This window comes from Amblyomma americanum, chromosome 6 (assembly GCF_052857255.1).
Source record: "Amblyomma americanum isolate KBUSLIRL-KWMA chromosome 6, ASM5285725v1, whole genome shotgun sequence".
NCBI lineage: Eukaryota > Metazoa > Arthropoda > Arachnida > Ixodida > Ixodidae > Amblyomma > Amblyomma americanum.
Window position 1 is genome coordinate 17,599,068 of NC_135502.1, and position 21,704 is coordinate 17,620,771.

General features: G+C 47.6%; 1 protein-coding gene across 2 annotated transcripts in view; it reads left to right on the forward strand.

Moving 5' to 3' along the window:
• LOC144136392 (synaptic vesicle glycoprotein 2C-like) overlaps positions 1-20,757 on the forward strand; it is a 176,577-nt gene extending 155,820 nt beyond the window's left edge. For both annotated transcript variants that reach the window (XM_077668675.1, XM_077668677.1), the window contains 5 exons: positions 346-434; positions 4,598-4,819; positions 13,708-13,991; positions 15,153-15,312; positions 16,149-20,757. In XM_077668675.1, coding sequence (XP_077524801.1) covers positions 346-434; positions 4,598-4,819; positions 13,708-13,991; positions 15,153-15,312; positions 16,149-16,329 — 936 coding nt within the window. In that variant the 3' untranslated portion in view covers positions 16,330-20,757. The remainder of the gene's footprint in view (positions 1-345; positions 435-4,597; positions 4,820-13,707; positions 13,992-15,152; positions 15,313-16,148) is intronic.
• Positions 20,758-21,704: the final 947 nt, after the last annotated feature.

Genomic DNA, 21,704 nt, shown 5'->3' on the forward strand with positions numbered 1-21,704 from the left:
ACTACAACACTCTGGAACAGCGTAGAATCGGTTCCGCCTGGATGCGATCAATCGAGATAAATCTGGTCGTGCCTTGCATCGCAAACAAAGCGATAAAGCGGCGTGCCGGCAGCTTAGAAGAATGAACAAACAAACACTACAAAGATTCGCGGCGATATCTCTGACTCAGTTTTGTTGTTTTCGCTGGTGACGGTAACAGCAGCGGCGGCTGTGGCCTGTCAGTGAACTGTAAGCATGCCCCGAAGTAACGCTTGAAATTTAACTGTACTTTTAAAAGTATGATGGTCCCTAATGGAAACAAACATACTTATGAGAGTATTTCTTTTCTTTCATGATCATTTTCAGTTTTGGAGCTCGTTTTTCCAGATGATCTGTCCTCCGTTTGCCAAAGTCACTATGGTCCTGCTTGTTATTTGGCTCACGACATCATTCGGGTGAGTTACATGGCTGTGTTGCCTTTGCGCTGTCCGCAAGCCGGCGTTGCGTCATTGAACCATGCAGTAGCAGTTGATCATTAAAAAGGAAGCGGTGGTGACCACCATAGGTTCAGTTCCCATCACGGCACAGCAAGGCAAATGCGAGGTGTGTGTGTGTGTGTGTGTGTGTGTGTGTGTGTGTGTGTGTGTGTGTGTGTGTGTGTGTGTGTGTGTGTGTGTGTGTGTGTGTGTGTGTGTGTGTGTGTGTGTGTGTGTGTGTGTGTGTGTGTGTGTGTGTGTGTGTGTGTGTGTGTGTGTGTGTGTGTGTGTGTGTGTGTGTGTGTGCGCGCGTGCGCGCGTGCGCGCGTGCGTGCGTGTGTGCGCGCGCGCGCGCGTGTGTGTGTGTGTGTGTGTGTGTGTGTGTGTGTGTGTGTGTGTGTGTGTGTGTGTGTGTGTGTGTGTGTGTGTGTGTGTGTGTGTGTGTGTGTGTGTGTGTGTGTGTGTGTGTGTGTGTGTGTGTGTGTGTGTGTGTGTGTGTGTGCTTGCGTGCGTGCGTATGCGTGTGTGTGTTTCTCTATGCCGTGTTTCGCGCTGTTTTCGACATTATTCTAAAGTTCATAGTTACCTAACGCGCTCCTATGGTTGTGTGCGCTTTTTGGAAGGAGTGATCGTGTGGGCCCATCAAAATATTTTTATTTTTGCGTAGATCGCCATGGCCGCATCGGAAACATTCTTTCTTAAAGCAGCGTCAACACGAAAAGGAAGCAAGTAAGAGACGTACACACGGACGCTGACTTGCAGATGAGGAGTTATTGCGGAGAAGCACACTTTTCTAGGCAGGCTGCGCAACAGGCAGGAAAAAAAATATTGGAAGAGACACAAAAGAATGAATTGAGGTAATTAAAGAAAACTTATCGTCTCTGAGGTTTCACCTCTTAAGAGAAAGGAACATCACAAGTGTGGCGAACTGGGCTTGTTTATGAAGGTTCATAATTACAACAGCGCGAAAGACGGGACAAAAGAAGGAGGCAAAACAAGCGCTGACAACTGGCGGGACATCATTTGGCGGGACAAAGGAACATCATTTCTTTGCCGGATATAAGCACTGATGGCGGACTGACACACGTGTCTGTTTGATTTGAAGAAAATAGCGCCAGAGCATGCAAACCACGAAAAGACAAGGACGAGACACAAAGCGCTAACTCACAACTAATTTTATTGAAACCAGGCAGCGCCTTTATATGGCGACATTTCACTGAAAAAAGAAGAAGGAGGAGGGCAGGAAAGGTAAAGAAATCTAAGCGACCATCACAGCGAGCACACATGAGCAAGCGGCCACCAAAACAAAAACAAAAGTTAACAAAGATTATTTAAGGGCGCTGACACTGTTTCACTTTTTTCGTCCGAGTTCGAATTTTTAGATGCCGCCCTTAAATAATCTTTGTTAACCTTTTTGTTTTTGTTTTGGTTACCGCTTGCTCATGTGTGTTCGCTGTGATGGTCGCTTAGATTTCTTTACCTTTCCTGCCCTCCTCCTTCTTATTTTTTCAGTGAAATGTCGCCATGTAAAGGCGCTGCCTGGTTTCAATAAAATTAGTTGTGAGTTAGCGCTTTGTGTCTCGTCCTTGTCTTTTCGTGGTTTGCATGCTCTGGCGCTATTTTCTTCAAATCAAGTATGCACCAACTCTCCCAAAAAGAAGTGTTAAAACACATGTCTGTATTTGACAATATGTTGTTAGCCTCAATCACCTCACTATAGTGCGCTGATCAGCATGAAAAGATATGAGGTGAAACTGCTCAAAATCTGGATTACACTCGCCGCGTGTTTTGCAGAGAGAGAGAGAGAGACTCTTTAATGAAGAAACAGAGAATTTAGCCGGCGTTTCAATATCGCCGGCATGCTACTCTGCGTAGGGAGGGGAATTTGGGAGATAAAGACTGAAGGAGAGCAGCGTGGAAGAGGTCAGTCGGCTGCAAGATGTCCTTTCGCACCATTCACAAGGACATCTGACTTCCCATTGCAAAAAATGTAGTGAGTGTCAACCAGATTTTGAGAAGTTCGGCCTCATATGTTGTCATGATGATCAGCTCACTAGGGGAGTGATTGAAGCTTACAACGTATTATCAAATAAAAATGTTTTGTTGCATTTGGCTGGGACTTCTGATATATAGAATACAGGCATTTAAGAATTGTGGCATTATTGTATGTTTCTCGAGTTATTCACAAGATTGAGCGTGAAAATAACTGTTTTCCCGATTTTGAAGCACACAGACATTTTGGACTATATCATGCAGTGCACACTGCTTTCCGAAAGGGAACAGAATGGCCGACAATTACGCTTCTCGGTAATGCTTATTTTGAGCGCAGCTGCAGCGGCCTTTAAACCATAGGCGACTGCAGACGGAACACGCAGTGCCGAGTGGAGCCGGACATGGGTTTAGGCTTCGGCAGAGCGCAGAGATCCGCCGCCGCTGAGCTTATAGCTGATCATCACCTCGGGGAATCCTCACTGGAAACATTTGAAAATTACATTACAGCTTTAGTCACGTGACATCGACCCAAGCATTGATGCCATCTCAGAGTAATGTCATTCGTAATAAATTACATTAAATTCGCCTCCTGACAGGGGGCTATTGCAGTTGCTTGGAATTTAGTGGCTTCTCTAACGCAATTCAGTGCCTTATTCGCCGTCTCCCCTCTTCACCTCCTGATTCCTTAAGTTTCGAGTGATTTATCGTCAATCGTCCGCGAAGCTACTCACGCAGTGCACCATATTACACGCTATTTGCTCTTACGCTACACCATTTAACACAAAACGTCACACATCCCTGTTTAAGTGAACAAGGTCGCAACCAGAAGAAGGACGATTCCGCACATGCTAATTAAAATGGTGCGGCAAATTTACGCGGGCAACGGCCAGCGCAGCTGCCCTTCAGGATGATAATTTTGATAAGGAGGCCACTCAGACAGATTGGGGGAATAAGTGGAGAGACAATCGCCGCACGCCGAAGGCGGTAGCGCATTCACCAAGCCGTCTACGCGTGTGTACGATTCGTATACAGCGCTGTCGAAAAATGAAGCATAAAATTTCTAGAAGCAAGCGGCGGCGCCGAACAAGGGAGGAGGCGCCGCATCTCGCGTCAAGTTGCGTCTCCCTCCCCCAGGATTCTCGAGAGGTTTCGAACCATCTCAAACGGTGGGTCCGTGCGCACCGCTTCGCCAAGGTCGCATGGAGAGGAGGACCAGCGTTGTGAACTGAGACTCGCTAGGGGCAGCCCCAGCCTTCGCGTATAATCCAGAATAATCTTTTTCCTTTTTTTTTTGCCGTGGGTCGCAGCCGGGTGGCCTACCTTCACGCTAGCGCTTTCCTTCTCGCGCTCTTTTCGCTACCACCGTCTTTCGTCCTCCTCTGCGCTCTGCGTTCGCTCTCTTTTATCCTCCTATGCGCTAGTTCGCTCGGTTACGCCGAGGCCGGCGCCGAGGCACACCGCTCAACGCAGGAACGGACGCCTAAGAGCTGCGCTCTAAAACACGCCTGTTAGTGCACCATCAGTGATATTATCTGACAAGGAAAATATGTTCCTTTACGCTAAGACAAGAAACCTTCGTGGTGGTATCTTTTGTTTTATTACCTCATTTCCTTCCGTTGTGTCTCTCCCTATATTTTTTTTTTCCTGCTTGTTGCGCAGCCACAAAAGTGGGCCTACTCGCAGTAAAACCTCAGTTGTAAGGCCGCGCCTGTGTGTACGTCTCTTCTCTGCGTCCTTGTCTTGTCCGCATTGTTTTAAGAATGATATCCAAGCAACTCGCCGAAGAGAAACACTCGCCTGTTAATCTGCAATGAGTTTTATTACTTTATTCGCCTGACTTGAACTAACACATCTTCCAGCTCAAGCAAGTAGAAACGCTTGTATATTCCTCGCATATTGATTGCGGTTCATTGCGATAGTAACACAGTGCTGAAGATTCCGTCCTGAAAGCTCGATATGACTTCTCTCAACCGTCATTAAAACGGATAGCAGCTGGTACAACTGCTTAGTTGTGCTCAACACATATTCCTCGCGTGTAATGAACCTGATTAAAGGATTGTAGCCCGCAGTGTGAGTGGCAAGCTAAACTGCCCCAGTTAACGTTTTAGCCCGCTACGCGCGCAGTGACGATGTGCACGCTTTTAACGCAGGTTTTACGGGATCAGCATCTGGTTCCCCGAATACCTGCGAAAGATTCAGTCTGACAGCTACACCGCCGAAGCCACCCTCGAAGCGGACCACTACATCCACAACTACATCTTCAACTACTCGCTGGACAACACAAACTTCGAAGGCTGCGTCTTTCACAACGTCCGCTTCACGGGCATAGTGCTCAACCACGTGCTTTTCACCAACTGCTCCTTCATTAACAGGTAAGCCGCGTACTGTTGGCTAATGCTGGGCAGTCACAGATGACTAGTGCGTGCTGAGCTTTTAATACAGAGAATGAATTCTCTTTAGCGGCTCCTTCGCTGCTATGCGGCGGTGCGTGAGCTTTCTGGTAGGCCGCTTTATTGCGGGGACTGTATCGTTTTTGCACTGTAAGCACAGCGAAACTGGTGTAAACTTTCGAATACTTCACGCATGAAAAGTTTTTGTCGATACAATCATAAAATTTCCGCAGCGTTATTTCGTGATATACGCAGTAACTCTTCAGTGTTTTGCAATATGCACGTAATAGTGCGTGAATGGACATTGATGGTTTAAAACGTCAGCGTGAACTCTTTATAGTGGTTGTGCGAAGCTACCTCTATTGGCTTTAAGTTTCTTATGGCTTCCTTGCAATTGAATCAGGACATGCACCACACATTTTCGAAGGATATTTAAAATCCCATCTTCAAATAGAGAAGAAGACTACTCATGGAACTTTTCAGGTATACGACCTATAGACTGCATATCCATCCGCGAGGTTGTTATCCTAGCGAAGAAATTAAATTAACTGGTACAAAAGTGGGCGAAACAGTAGGTTCAACGAAAGGCACTGCAAGGAGTAAGAAACAGAACAATGCTATATAAACAACAAAAGGTGTGACGAAAATTGCAGGCGGAAATACAACGGAAGCTACAGCAGGAAGCTGAGCTCCGCGTACCGAAGGAAATGCAGCAGGCGGCGCAGCTGAAGGTGCGACTACAATCACACCTGCAGATATTCTTCGGTGGAAGCTGCGGTATTGACAGGTTCTGCGTACTTTTCTGCTTCAGGCGCAACCTCTGAAAAAGATAAGCTACCGGCAGCTTTCCACTAAACTGTCATTGCAAGTATGTTTACACAACCGCTAAAATAATGTAGATATATTATGGTCTGCTTAAATTGTGCTTACTTGCTTAATTGCGCTTAACGCGCAACCAGCACGCATAAACGTGTTGCAACGTTTACATTCTACAGTGCAGATTTGTGGTTAGTGCAAGCAGACCGAGCTAGCATACGCCCGTTTGAACCAGGCAAGTACGCTCGACCAAATGTACCCAGCCAATTGGCACAACACGCTGGTAGTGTGGAAAGCCGTCGAGCTCAGCCTAACGCCTGTCGCAGCTACGCGAGATGATTACCAAGCCGCAGTTATATGCGTGGATTTATGCCAAGATGACGCGGTAGATTAAATTTTGGGCATGTTTCTTTTTTTCGCGGTCAAGTGTCTAATGACGGCGAATTTAGTCTGCACGAAGACTACAGCAAATGCTCTTTTTATTGCTTCATCGTGTCAATATTTTAACCTGTGTTTTAAAAAAGTATTTTTATTGTATTCCAATCTCTGCTTTCTTTTATTAAATCTAGTCTTCTATCCTCCTACGTTTCGAGTAGAAACATACATTACCGCAGCAACAAAGCTTTAAAAAGGTTTTAATGCGAACATTTCTTGAAATGGCTTCGGCTTTAGCCGTCGTACAGTCTTGGCGTTGTGGATAAAAGTCAGCTAAGAAAAAAAAAAGCTCTTTTATTTAAAGTGCAAGCGAGCATAAAAACACGGTCTGCGTGTGGTGTATTTCGACAACCGCTGATGTCAGCGATGTTGAAATTCCTCCCCACACAAAAAAAAATTAAAAGAAAAAAAGATAGAACTTCAAACTTGGGAAAGTGATTTCGACGTTTTCGCAGCAACAACATTACCTCCTGAAGTCTACACGTAGATTACCGTCGCGCTTTATTTCGCAATAACTTTTCACAGCGTGCTTTTAAACTGCTTCGGTTTCTCGCGTACTGCATGAGGCAACCTAAAGGAGCGTGCAGTGTAACACAGGAAGATATTTTGATTCTTGCATTCCATGCTTCTGTTTCATAGTTGCTCTAAATGTTGAGGCTGCCAGACCAGTTTAGTTTTATTTAAGGGAGACTTTCGCTCAATATAGCATGACACATGTCATTCTAAGTTAAAATAACACCTCACGAGCTTCCAAGACGAGATTTTTTTAAAAGCCAAAGAGCTCATCCTGCTTATCGTTTTCTCGATTAGAAATACGCAATAGGCAACAAACAAACTGAGATTAAGAACACACAGATCTGCGAATTAAATTTCAAAAGAAAGAACTGACTCCAAAATCGATCCATTCTGCGGGGTCATTTCTGAATCTTTTACTGCTTGTGCAGGAGAGCGTCAGCAATTCTAAAGTGACCTGAACTCTGTTTTGCTGTGGTGCCAGTCGTGAAAGAAGGCGCTTAACAGGTCCAAATGTAATTTCGTGAGATTTACGGCGAAACAACAGTCTTACTTACAAACAACAAACGTGCTTATCAGTTGCAACTTGCTACAGATATTTAGGAGTTGTTTTTTGTGGATTGTCCTGGAATGCTTACATTCATCACCTAAAGCTGAAGGCCATAAAAATTTTCATACAACTTTTTAAGAGAGCACTGTTTAATCTAAGGGAAGCATTATATCTGTCAAATGTGCGTCCCATCACTGAGTACGCTTGCATTGCCTGGTCTGCTTCAACTAAGTCAAACATAAAATAACTTGAACGCATACATGCATGTGCTGCCCTCTTTGTGACGCACGATTATGAGTTCTAAAAAAAAATCTCGCCTTATTTCTAAAAATATTGGTTGGTCTCTGCTCGAAAACAGAAGAAAATATCTTGGTTTTTCGCTATTTTATACATCATAAAATCTAGGGTAGGCATCATTAAAGTATAATTAGAGGCCAATTTAAGTCTCACACATAGCGACCACCTATTAAAATAATACCAGGGGCACTTAAGTCTGCTTACGTGTTACGAATGTGAAAGCATAGTGCACTACTTCTGTCTCTTTTGGTGAGTTTGTGGTTTTTGTGTTTATGTAACTTAGTTCGTGTTGGTGAACGAACCACACACCATTCGAAGCTCCGTGTGTCAATGCCCATATATTCAGAATTCGCCATTCTGTACTTAACATTCGCAGATGGCGGCGAGTCCTCATACCACTACCAGTGCAGTGGGGCAGTGGTTAAGCGATGCGCCACTGCACTTACTCCTATTGGCTGCAGCTTGCGCAGCCCTCCTCCGAACTTACCCGAGCTTACTCCTATTGGCTGCAGCTTGCGCGGCGCTCCTCCGAACTTACCCGAGCTTACTCCTATTGGCTGCAGCTTGCGCGGCGCTCCTGCGGACTTACCCGAGCTTACTCCTATTGGCTGAAGCTTGCGCGGCGCTCCTCCGAACTTACACGAGCTTACTCCTATTGGCTGCAGCTTGCGCAGCCCTCCTCCGAACTTACCCGAGCTTACTCCTATTGGCTGCAGCTTGCTCGGCGCTCCTCCGAACTTACCCGAGCTTGCTCCTATTGGCTGCAGCTTGCGCGGCGCTCCTCCGCACTTACCCGAGCTTACTCCTATTGGCTGAAGCTTGCGCGGCGCTCCTCCGCACTTACCCGAACTTACTCCTATTGGCTGCAGCTTGCGTGACGCTATTACGAACTTACCCGAGCTTACCAGATTTAGTACCCAAGCTTCCTCCCATTGACTGCTGCTTGCGCGGCGCTCCTCCGAACTTACCCGAGCTTACTCCTATTGGCTGCAGCTTGCGCGGCGCTCCTGCGGACTTACCCGAGCTTACTCCTGTTGGCTGAAGCTTGCGCGGCGCTCCTCCGAACTTACCCGAGCTTACTCATATTGGCTGCAGCTTGCGCAGCCCTCCTCCGAACTTACCCGAGCTTACTCCTATTGGCTGCAGCTTGCTCGGCGCTCCTCCGAACTTACCCGAGCTTGCTCCTATTGGCTGCAGCTTGCGCGGCGCTCCTCCGCACTTACCCGAGCTTACTCCTATTGGCTGAAGCTTGCGCGGCGCTCCTCCGCACTTACCCGAACTTACTCCTATTGGCTGCAGCTTGCGTGACGCTATTACGAACTTACCCGAGCTTACCAGATTTAGTACCCAAGCTTCCTCCCATTGACTGCTGCTTGCGCGGCGCTCCTCCGAACTTACCCGAGCTTACTCCTATTGGCTGCAGCTTGCGCGGCGCTCCTGCGGACTTACCCGAGCTTACTCCTGTTGGCTGAAGCTTGCGCGGCGCTCCTCCGAACTTACCCGAGCTTACTCATATTGGCTGCAGCTTGCGCAGCCCTCCTCCGAACTTACCCGAGCTTACTCCTATTGGCTGCAGCTTGCTCGGCGCTCCTCCGAACTTACCCGAGCTTGCTCCTATTGGCTGCAGCTTGCGCGGCGCTCCTCCGCACTTACCCGAGCTTACTCCTATTGGCTGAAGCTTGCGCGGCGCTCCTCCGCACTTACCCGAACTTACTCCTATTGGCTGCAGCTTGCGTGACGCTATTACGAACTTACCCGAGCTTACCAGATTTAGTACCCAAGCTTCCTCCCATTGACTGCTGCTTGCGCGGCGCTCCTCCGAACTTACCCGAGCTTACTCCTATTGGCTGCAGCTTGCGCGGCGCTCCTGCGGACTTACCCGAGCTTACTCCTGTTGGCTGAAGCTTGCGCGGCGCTCCTCCGAACTTACCCGAGCTTACTCATATTGGCTGCAGCTTGCGCAGCCCTCCTCCGAACTTACCCGAGCTTACTCCTATTGGCTGCAGCTTGCTCGGCGCTCCTCCGAACTTACCCGAGCTTGCTCCTATTGGCTGCAGCTTGCGCGGCGCTCCTCCGCACTTACCCGAGCTTACTCATATTGGCTGCAGCTTGCGCGGCGCTCCTCCGCACTTACCCGAGCTTACTCCTATTGGCTGCAGCTTGCTCGGCGCTCCTCCGAACTTACCCGAGCTTGCTCCTATTGGCTGCAGCTTGCGCGGCGCTCCTCCGCACTTACCCGAGCTTACTCCTATTGGCTGAAGCTTGCGCGGCGCTCCTCCGCACTTACCCGAACTTACTCCTATTGGCTGCAGCTTGCGTGACGCTATTACGAACTTACCCGAGCTTACCAGATTTAGTACCCAAGCTTCCTCCCATTGACTGCTGCTTGCGCGGCGCTCCTCCGAACTTACCCGAGCTTACTCCTATTGGCTGCAGCTTGCGCGGCGCTCCTGCGGACTTACCCGAGCTTACTCCTGTTGGCTGAAGCTTGCGCGGCGCTCCTCCGAACTTACCCGAGCTTACTCCTATTGGCTGCAGCTTGCGCAGCCCTCCTCCGAACTTACCCGAGCTTACTCCTATTGGCTGCAGCTTGCTCGGCGCTCCTCCGAACTTACCCGAGCTTGCTCCTATTGGCTGCAGCTTGCGCGGCGCTCCTCCGCACTTACCCGAGCTTGCTCCTATTGGCTGCAGCTTGCGCGGCGCTCCTCCGCACTTACCCGAACTTACTCCTATTGGCTGCAGCTTGCGTGACGCTCCTACGAACTTACCCGAGCTTACCAGATTTAGTACCCAAGCTTCCTCCCATTGACTGCTGCTTGCGCGGCGCTCCTCCGAACTTACCCGAGCTTACTCCTATTGGCTGCAGCTTGCGCGGCGCTCCTGCGGACTTACCCGAGCTTACTCCTATTGGCTGAAGCTTGCGCGGCGCTCCTCCGAACTTACCCGAGCTTACTCCTATTGGCTGCAGCTTGCGCAGCCCTCCTCCGAACTTACCCGAGCTTACTCCTATTGGCTGCAGCTTGCGCGGCGCTCCTCCGAACTTACCCGAGCTTGCTCCTATTGGCTGCAGCTTGCGCGGCGCTCCTCCGGACTTACCCGAGCTTACTCCTATTGGCTGAAGCTTGCGCGGCGCTCCTCCGCACTTACCCGAACTTACTCCTATTGGCTGCAGCTTGCGTGACGCTCCTACGAACTTACCCGAGCTTACCAGATTTAGTACCCAAGCTTCCTCCCATTGACTGCTGCTTGCGCGGCGCTCCTCCGAACTTACCCGAGCTTATCCAAGTTACTATAAAGTAACCGAGTCATCGAGTAACTTGGCTAAGCTCGGGTAATTGTCCACTCTTTCTGTACACACTTTCCGTACAAACTTTTCATAGGCGCCACGCATGAGCCAAGTATGCTTACACATTAAAAGTCCGTGAATACAATTGCATGGCAAACGTATTTGGATACCCAGTTTTTTTCTCGATGATGATATATGAATGGAACAGGCTGCCAGGGAGGAAATTGTCTCTGGGCCTCCTGCATCTTTAGGCCGAAATTTGAGGAAATTTCCGTCGAAATGATTTGAGTATTCCTTACTATAAATTTGTTACGCTTTTCCCCAGTTACTGTGATAGTATGTGAGTCAAGCGTGCAGTATGGTAGGTAAAAATTTGTATTCTTTTAAACATCTTTTCAGTGAAAAACGACTCTAAGATGATCTCCTCCCCTCCCCTCCCCACAATAATGCTAGTAAGCACGCTGTGGGTACCTGGATGAATGAAAGAATCTTCCTCGCGTACGCAGCGTCGGATGATAAACTCTATTTCTTACTTTAAAAACCTTTTCATTACAAAAACTTGTCATTAAAAATACTATTACAAAAGTCTTCATGGTCAAATATAGTGAAGCTGGAGCGGGTGTACATTGCTGCACACCATATCGACGGCATGAATAAAAAATCCAGTTAAGAATTCTTGCTCTAGCAACAAACTAACAAATGCGAGTTGATGAAAATACGCTGAAAAGTTCGCTGATTACCCTATGTGCTATGAGAAACCTGGCAGTTATTTTTTTTTGCAAATCACAGAATTAAGGAAATCCTATCAGCAACCCAGGCTTTTTTTTTTCTCGGACGTCACAAAAAGTCCCACTCTAAATGGAATCAAGCAAAAAACTCCAAGCAGTGGAGCTGAAGCTATAGTCGCATACAACTGAAAAACGAAGCGGCGGATGCCCCTCAATGGAGGCCCTCAGCCAATGGCCGATTCTGAAGACGTCGCGGTTATTGTTGAGAAAGCTACACTAAGCTAGCAGAAGCGAGTTACGCTGTGCCTGTCTGAGGCCACAGCTGCGCATGCGCCGCAATCATGGCAACCAGCCGCGCCGTTACACAGGTGTTCCACCGCTGCGCCGCCCCAGTCTCCACCGCTGTGCGGACTCTTGACATCACGTGCCTCGTTATGTAGTCTCACTGCGCATGCGCAAACCGTTCGCCGGTGCGCCGAGTCTCCTTCATCGCATCTGACTGTGCAGCCGGACATATAAGCCTGAGCGTGTGCGCTTGCTAGTTAGATGCGCCATGGATGAAGAAGCGGGCGGTGAGCGCGCGTACAGTGCGCGGCATCTTCGGTGACTGCGAGAAGCTGCGTCGAACGACCCGGAAATCATTGCTTTACGTGAGGACGGCCGACAGCGTACAAATTAAACACGAAAGGCTAAGCGTGCGTCCGAGACGTCGAAAGAGCGGGAAGAGTGTCTCGCGAAGCGGCGGCGTCAAGACGCGCAGCGACAGAGACGCTGAGCCGTTGCCAAACTACGAGAAGAAGAATGTCTGATGGAGCAGGAAGAATCAGACGCAAAGAAGACTCGCCGGACGACTGACTACACCGTACGGCTGAGGGCCAGTGCTTCGGCAACGAGGACGTTCGAGTCCTTTCGCTACGTATATCCTGGCCTAGCTGAGCTAAGCCACTGCTGTTTTTTTTCCTTATACCTGCTATTGTCACGTTACAGGGTGTGGCAGATAGCAGATGATTAAACGCGGCTTAATCAGATTAGCCATGGTGTCATGAAAATCCGTCGACTCCATTGGCTGGAGGGCCTGCTTTGAGTGACATCTGCCACTTCGTACTTGAGCTGTTTTCGACAATAGGAAGCATGCAAAAGCCACAGCATACTCATGTGATGTTTTTCGCATCTTTCGTGGCATTTTTTCGGATGTTTTTTTGAACAGCGGAAGCCTGAAAACGAGGTTATCGTGCATGATTTTATTAGCAACTAATTTCAGACTCGCTGCAACTGCCCGCAGCTACAGATCACAGCAAAAAAATTAAAAAGAAATGTAAGAGAAAGCCTGTAACAGCTTATCGAATATACTTAAAGGAATAGTAGCAGTAGGAGAATTTTTATTTGGCCATATAATACAATATGCCCTCGAGGTGAGGCAAAAGGAGGAAGACGAGGCAAACCTCCTGACGAGGCCTACACCCCGAATAATACATCGAACAGTGGCCGCATGGCAAAAGAAAGACACTTTCAAAACAAGCAACAAAAGTTATACGATAGAAGTAGCAAACACTGAAAAAACGATGCAAAGATAATAAACAGCAATTGGCATAAAACACGATATGCACACTCGGCAGTAAAGGAATCAACGCAAAAGACAAAATATACAAAGTTAGCTGAATTTATACAGGAAAAAGAATCTTCAGGTTTTTTCTTAAAACCAGATACACTATGACTTTCTACGGCGATTTTTATTACAGACTGATTAGCTGGCATATGCCGATCCTCACGCAATTCTATGTCACACTCCCGTCTGCACACTGCTTCAGCAACACACAAGAACAACACTTTCTTCAAAAGACACGTAGATCTGACACGAAACAAGGTCTGAATTTTTCGGCAGCCCGTTGATACTAGTTTCGAGGCGTTTTTTTAACGTATTCTTTATGCCTTTATAGAGGCGCCTGGGTAAAAAGGCAGAACAATTCCATTGCTCTTAATGAGGGCTCCTTAGTATGTTCGATGAAGCTCCGGTGTCGAACTTATCCAGTTCAATCATGAAGTAAGTTGCGTGGGATTTCATGCAGACAGGTTCTGGTTGAGGGTTGTGAAAACGTATTGGCAGTCGCATATTGTTTGAGTATTATCAGCGTAGCCGCTCCACTGTTGTCGTGTAGCCACTGCCGTGCTTGCTCTGGGTGTAGTGTACCCGAAGTTTGAGAGTACTGCGGAGTAACTGCACCCTTTCCGCCCTTCTTTCTCGCAGCACATTCAGCGACGTGCGCTCGAGCCGCAGCTTCTTCGAGCAGTGCGACTTCCGGCGCGTGCGCTTCGTGGACACAGATTTCTACGACTTCCGCTTTCGAGACTGCGCCTTCCACAACAGCACCACGTTCCTGAACCGGCGCACGGGCTGCCCAATCGACTTCGACGTCAACTTCCGCCTCTCGGATGTGTTCGTGGAGAACCTCTTCGCCCAGCTGGCCATCATCCCTGGAAACATCATCTCCTCGTGCGTCATCGACAGGCTCGGTCGTGTGCGCACATTAGGTCTGTTGAGCCTCTCCTTCCAACTCACGCAACCCACATGCTTCTTTGTAGTGTGGCTTTTTCTACAGCATTCGTGTAATCCGTAAAGCACGCTTTACAGTAGTGGGAAAATGGAAATTGTAAAAATCCCTCCTTTATCCCTTCTGTTACGGCGCGGTTCAGGTGTCCGCCGAGATGTGGGACAGATACCGCGCCATTTCCTTTCCCCAATAACCAATTTAATTTAATTTAAAAATCGCGACCGGCAAGACGTAAGGGGAGAGCATAATGACTCAGCAACCACTGAATGCACTTCGAAATCGTAAAATACTGAGCCCTTTAAGTAGCTGAGCACACAGTAACGCGGAAAATGGTGATGGTTTTAGCGAGATGCTCAATAGCAGCTGGCTGTGGGAAGCGGAACGCTCTGTGAGCGTATAGCAAGAGACGGAAACAAAAATTAACGTTAATAAAAAAAATCTGTTACGTGGACAAATAAATGCTCATAATAATATTCGGCAGCCGTCTTTCTTTGACCCCCATATGTTGTTTTTTTCTTCTCGCAACTTGATATTTGATTGCTGGCAAGCGCCGTTTGCTTGGAATCGCGGTTCTTGACTGTTTCGTGGGCCGTATTGTAACCATACCAAACGCACTCAAGCATCCTGGTATTGACGAGCATTTTTCAGAGCGTACAAGACAACACCAGTTTGCTAAGTTCGCTAATTCACTGTCCATAACATACAGAGGTAATTAATTTGTTCTTGCTGTGGTATGAGGCCACAAAATCAAAAGTTTCACAACGACGGTGACAGCGTTGATGTAATATCTCAGCCGAAAGGTCCAGATATTATGCTTAAAGTTGAAATGATAGCAAAGCTATAATAAGACACCTAGATGCTGTCGCTAACAGCTTATAGTACAACCAGCAGCATTAAAAGTTAGCCCTCCCATATTGACGATAAACTTCGTTGTGTGAGCAAACATATCTGAATTGTTCATCCTTTACAAGAGAAACTATTCAGGCAAAAATATTTAGAGCAATACAAAAAATCCGCTTTTATTTGCTTATGTTCACAGGAAAGCCGGTTTTATACTTCCTTCAATACTTTTGCCACAAGATCTTTCACTTATGCTGCCAGCGGAATGCCTTAACCAGGTTATCCATTATCTCTTTCCCAGGAATCTCTCTCTTTCTCTCAAGCGCGAGCATTCTGCTCGTCTGGTTATCAGTGGCACGGTCCTCGGTGATCACATTCCAAGCCATCTTCAACTTCGTCTCCATATCAGCCTGGAACGCAGTGGACGTCGCAACCACTGAATCCTATCCAGCGACACTCAGGTTAGCAGCCGTGCCTTGATACTCTGTCCTGGAAAGATCTAAGACTATTTCATACATGCAATGCGGAAACAAATACCGAAGCACCGTGCCGCTAATTTATTAGCAACAATGGGCCGTAGTATCATTGCAATAAATGACGACTTCACAGCCAACTGCATTCGTAAGCTGCATTTTGTCATCATGGCCCCTAGTTGTAATAAGCTTAACATTGTATAATATTTCATGGCGTATTTTCTGTGCACATTTCGTTATATGCAGTGGGAAATATGTTATGTCTATGCTCTGCAAACCATTTGTATTTAGCATCAGCGGGGAACAGATGTACGATAGCTTATATATGCTGCCATGCGTAATCGGAGGCAGTGAGTGTGCCCTGCTGACCCGTGCAGCTTTCTTCCACTCCCCTTCCCGTGTAATTTTATAGGCAGATAAATCAATATGATATAAAATTATGTTTATGGCGTCCGCTGAGACGTCACCAATGCGAAATTTCCAACCAATCACTAGAATTTCGATGCCGATGAAAGGAAACAAAAGCCACGAGGTCTCAGGTGTCCAAGAAGAGGGCTGAGTCGGTCTAGTTGGCTCATGTTGAACGGTACGACAAAACAGGGCTGACAGACGGGACGGAAGACAAGACAGACACATGCGCTGTTTTGTCGTACCGTCTCATTTGTACACTTAAAAGCTTCGCAATGTAATCGTACATTGTCTCAGACAAGCGACGCCACCCATTTTGCTCAGTTCTCTATGACAAAGAAAGATCGTCTTCAAACGGAAACCGCCTGCGTTCACTCGCCCTTCTCATCGACTTCCTTCTCCTTTGTTCCTCGCAGAAGCACAGCGTACGGCTTCCTCAGCGCAGCCAGTCGTTTGGCGGCGCTCCTGGGCAGCCTCACCTTTGGCCACTTCATCAGCCTGAGCCGGTCGGTGCCCATCCTGACCACCGCCGCCGTGCTCCTGGTCGGTTGTCTTGCGTCGATACGCCTGCCAGAGACCAGGGACGTGCTCATGTGAGCACCGCATCTGCCACAGCGACACCACGATGAGAAGTCAAAGTACACATCTCCAAGCGCCCGCCCCATCCGCACACGAGAACAAGAGCGTCCGGCAGAAGCGCTACTTCGCCCAAGAGAGGTTACGCCACAACTCGCGCACCGGTATAACATCTGTTCGGCAGAGGACGTCGTGCCGTGAACCAAGGAAGGCCTCGAGGAGTGTCACCTTTTCTCGGGGACTGCACCCCATGACGCTGCGTCGGAAAGGACTCCTCTGATTCCTTCCTTTCTTCGAGCGGTTCTTCCTCGAACGTCGTCTGCGCAAAACCCTGCCCGCTGCCATTCCGGCTTATTCGCATACTCTCATGGACCTCTCATGCGCTGAACAGAGATTACCGGTGAACAGTCCGTGGCCAGGGTGAATAGGTCCACGCCTCAGCGTCTAGAAGCGAACACAGATGGCTTGGGTCATCGGCCGTTTACAACGCCGTGGAGCTTCTCGGATGGAGGCCATCGCCAACTTTCGATGATTGCGCACCCTTGCTGGAGCCGTTATGCGCAGAGCCGTTTGTGATCCTTGGGATTACTTATGACCTTCGCAGAGGTCTTGCTCCAAGCCACATTGCGGAAGCCACAGAGCTAGTCAGGAGGGAACACTCCTCACGTCCTCAGTTGACAAGGGAACGAACGAAAGCCACTTTCACAACGCAGTGACGATAGGGCACGGCGTGAGCAAGGCGCGTGTCCCCCGACTGTAAGCTGTTCACTTGTTTCACACGCACATTGTCTAATGGAGCCATTCGATCTCAGGATATCTGATAACACGCATCACAAGCGCAGAGAGGACAGCTTTTGCGCCTCTGCTAACTCGTCTCGTCTCGCGTAGAGCGCGACGGGTCAGATTAGTACACAAGTCAGCATTAGACACAAGCAGCACTTCAAGCATTCAACCGCGTCTCGAGCGTCTTTGTGAATATGTTCATCCGTGTTTGCCACTGCTTTGTTATACAAAGAGGTGACACAAACAAATTGTGCTCTCAGCAGATCGAAGGACTTAGCATGGCTAAACTTGAAGTTTTTCGTGATAACTTTTCATTTGGATGTGATATGTTTCCGTTTATCTCTAGTTATGCGCAACTCACTGCGATGGTGCGCAGAGGTTGCAGCTTGCAAGGATGATGGTCACAGACAATGCACGGAGCTGTGAGTTTATAGGAGTTACAGGCTTGCTGAGAAGTTCCCAGGCCTTCTGCTTTCTTTTTATTCGTACTGTGAGACTCTTAATTCCTGCGCTCTCAAGCTCCGGAGATGCAAAGACTGGAGTTCTCGTCGCGCTGGAGCGCTGAAAGCACATTACCACCCGAAATCCGCGGCCCAGTAGTATCCTCAATAACCTGAGGACATTTTGCCAAGATTCTACATATTGATCGTGCTCAGTATAGTAGGCCTTGTGCAAATATATCGTGCGCGGCGCTTTCATCGACATCACCAATGCACGCCAGTTGTTCGAACGGTGACTGACCACGTTTTGACATCAACGAGGAATGACCGACTTATCGAGGCGTGTTAGACTGCTCCGCATAATGAGTGCGCAGATGACGACAAGGTGTCATTCACGCATGGCACACTCAGGAAATAAGTTGCACCAGAGAACGTGGCTTTGAAAAACGTGGTGTCGATGTACGAAAGAAAATGTCATGAGTTGCACGACTTGAAATAAGGCCGGGAGGCATTTATGCTCCACATTCTGCACCTGTTGAACAATTTGGCTAACAGGTCTGAAATTTCTTGCTCTGCTAGCCAAACTCGCAAGGGGCACGGCGTTAGAACTGATGCGCTCGGGGTTCCGATTGCGATAATATCAGTGGCTGCCGTCAGAGCCATTATTTTGCCGGAACCATCTCCATCTCCCTAACAACGAGAAAGGATGCTTCCAGGAAAACGAAAGCAACGTTCTTAATGAGGGTAACCACAATTTCGAAGGAGTGAAGACCACATATCTTCGTAAGAATTTACATATCACAGTGACGTATACGGCAGTTAAAGCAACAACCGGCTCACATGAAATCTAGGTGCAATACATTTTAGCGGAATTAATCGATTCAAAATGATTTAAAAAATTGTCAGTAACTTATCTTTAGATTAAGTGTGCACTGACGCTGTTTCGTCGCTTGAGTTCTTTCAGATGAAGCAGCTGCATGTGCTCTCTAGCGAAGTCCTCAGGCAGCCAATGTAGCATACGCTTTTCAAATACGACAAGAAAGAAAGCGGACGGAAGCATGCGCAACTTCTAAGTGCGCATTAATTTTCTCTAGGAGTTTTCTCGTGAATGTAGAAGTCAGAAACGATAGGTAATGCGTGAATTTTCCATAGCTCATTATGCTACACTTCACAAAACCTAGGCTTGAAGACAGTCAGGACACTCCTCCCCGCACACTTCTTTATCTGAGTCCACGCTGAAACCACTGCTGGATCGTCGTTTAAGAGGACGTGGCTGAACTACAAGTTGTTACCTCATGCATCCACGAAATTCGTTTCCTCAGCACGCTAACGCCAGCGTTCGAGCCACCAATGCGTCTGAGTCAGGCAATACTCTGGACTAACGTCTAACTACAATGTTGTTGAGTATCAAAGTTGGTCACGGCTCTCTTCTTACCTAGTTGAGCGTGTTGATTGTAGATGCACTGTCGTTTGAAGCTGTTTGCTACTGCCTAAACAACCTATCGTCTTTTCCTCTCACTCCCCCACCCCCCCCCCCCCCTCACCCTTTTCTCACTTACCAATGGGCATGCGTGGTGCCCCAGCGCTCTCTGCTTGCAAGGATTGGCCGAGTGTGATTTATGAGCAGGAGGAAAAACCGAAGCGAAATCTCATTTTTTGAAATACATGCGCGACGTTTGAAATCTTATGCTTGAGCAGTGAAAAATCTTGGCGACCTTTCTGTCCTGGTCAGAAACTTTGCGTGATTACGATATTATGTTCTCGCGTTTCATTTGCTACAAAAAAAAAACGAGTTTATCACTGAATAGCATGAGCTGATTAGGCACCCAGGAAAGTTGTCCGAGCTTGTTTTCACTTAGGGCAATAAGAGGCTAAACGACAACAACCATGCTATATATGCTGTGTAGGTGTGTGTCTAAAGAAGCACAGGCATTCTTTTTGTTGCGCAGTTTTTTCAAGTGGAAACTGAGTGCGTTATATCCCTTCACAGCGCTTCTTAGCTAATTTAAGCAGGACGACCACGGGATGACCCGCGTTCGTCGACAGAACGTCACGTTTCTTGTTTTTTTTTACATGGACGTTTTGTGTGTGCTGTAAATCTAGTAGACCTTCGTTGTCCTATCAGACGTGCCGTCTTCGTCGAAAGCTTCCAAGGGACTGCATCTGTAAACATAAGAGTCGTCGAGTTATTTGCTGCAACTGTGTGATTTTGCTCCGTATGTATTGGGAAGACCGCGCGGGCCCACCCCCATCACAAGACCCCAGAGAAAGCCCTTGTGATAGAACTCTAGTGATGCGCTGGGTGGCTCGGAAACTTTTGACAAGGGCAGCACCTGAATACCGTACCCGGCAAACTGCCGGTTAATGAGGCTGGAAAACTGGGCAAGTTGGTGAGGATTCACACTTAAGCCGAGCGAAAGGCAAGGACAGGGCGAGAGAGAAGACCCGCGTCGTGTCTTCTCGTTCGCTTTGGTCTTGTTTTTCGCTCGGCTTAAGTATGAAACCGCCGGTACATCGTTAGCGAAAAATGTCGCGCGCTTTGTCGGTTTCGGACTTTTCCCTTACATCAGTAGCTGGAAGGATGACTACATTGCTTTCTATCAAGCACTATAGTGCGTTTCCCGGAGAACAGCGAGTAAACGATACAGCCGTGAGGTGCTAGCAGAACAAAGCGTTACTGCAAGCAAACGTTACTTATTGCAACCCGTGCAGAAATACTGAAATGATAGTTTCCAGTCGTCAGATGAAGACAAACGCAATGTTCAGTAGATGCACCCCCGACGTCGCGGCGCACGCCGCAGGCTACATGACGCGAACGCCGCAGGCACGTCTTTTGTCTCGAAGAAAATTTCGCGATGTATTTATGGCCAGCCTTTGAAACGCGCTTTGGCTCAGAGAAATAACCATTACAATCACTTCAGCAACGTAGTCAACAGTGATTTTAATTCAGACCCGGCCCTAATACCCGTGCCACACGCGCACAAGAAATGGCAGTAAATGATTCAGGCCTTAAGTTTGTTACTGCCGTTTCTTTAGAAGTTGGTGCTACACATCCACATTTAATGTCATTATACGAAAGTCACAATCACGACAGACCTTGCGAGGCAGTCAGAAATTTCATCCGAATATAAACAGTGTTAACGGGCACAATATCTCGGGAATGTTGTTCAAATGTATTATAAAAGTTATTTTGCACAAAATACCGCTGTTCTTGCTTGACAAGTAATTAGCCATATGCACGCGAGTCAACACATAAGCTAAACGTGTTGGTCAGAAGTGTGGATAAAAATGGCGCCTTTTGCATCAAAAATGCAGTAGAGATGCCCTATATGACTGAAAGTTATGAATTAACCACTTGCTACTGGTTAGCAAGTTGGTACTAACACATTTGCATGCTTTTCTGAGTGTGGAATGGTGACGAGAGTACGCATTGTTCGGTCGAATGAGTTGCGGCGAGCTATGTAGGTCGAGAATGGCAGTAAGACTAATGTCATTAAATTTATGCTTGCGGCACCGCGCGAATGCCATTAAAACTTAAAGCAGTAGTAAGCTCTTATAATGGCATTAAATTTGCCCGCGTGGCACGGGTGTTATGGCTACCTACGCTCAACTCTTTAATGGTCTGCCTGAAGTAATCGCAGAAGATAGAAAAAGTATTCCACCTATCTCGAAGCCTTCTGCCGTCTAACACTTCACACGCATGGCGGAATTGTTTCGAACAGTAATTTTCCGCGCAGGACCCATTGCAGTGAATACATTTTGCGACTGTTCAAGTGATTTTTGTTTTTATCTTTAATTTGCTGTGACCGGAATCAGTGTTGCCATAATTAGTGGGCAGTTCACAGAAAAAGCCAGCAGAGAAATTATATCACGTACTCACATAAAAAAATGAGAGTAGTGAATTTTCTCAGCCACAAATACATTAGTAGTCACAAACGAACACTTTGACTTCGGGCTTTATGTGTAATCCTTCCGAAGTTCCCTGCTCAGTATTGACTTTAACAAAAATCCAAATATTCCAAGAAACAAGCATACAAGCTTGCCTTGCTGACAGATGTTTTGCACTCAATGTGTAAATAAGACGTGTATATTTTCATGCATTGTTCGTGATCGTTGTTTGAGGTGTTGTGCAGAGGCAAAACATTCAGCAAGGCTGAGCAGTGGTCGGTTTGA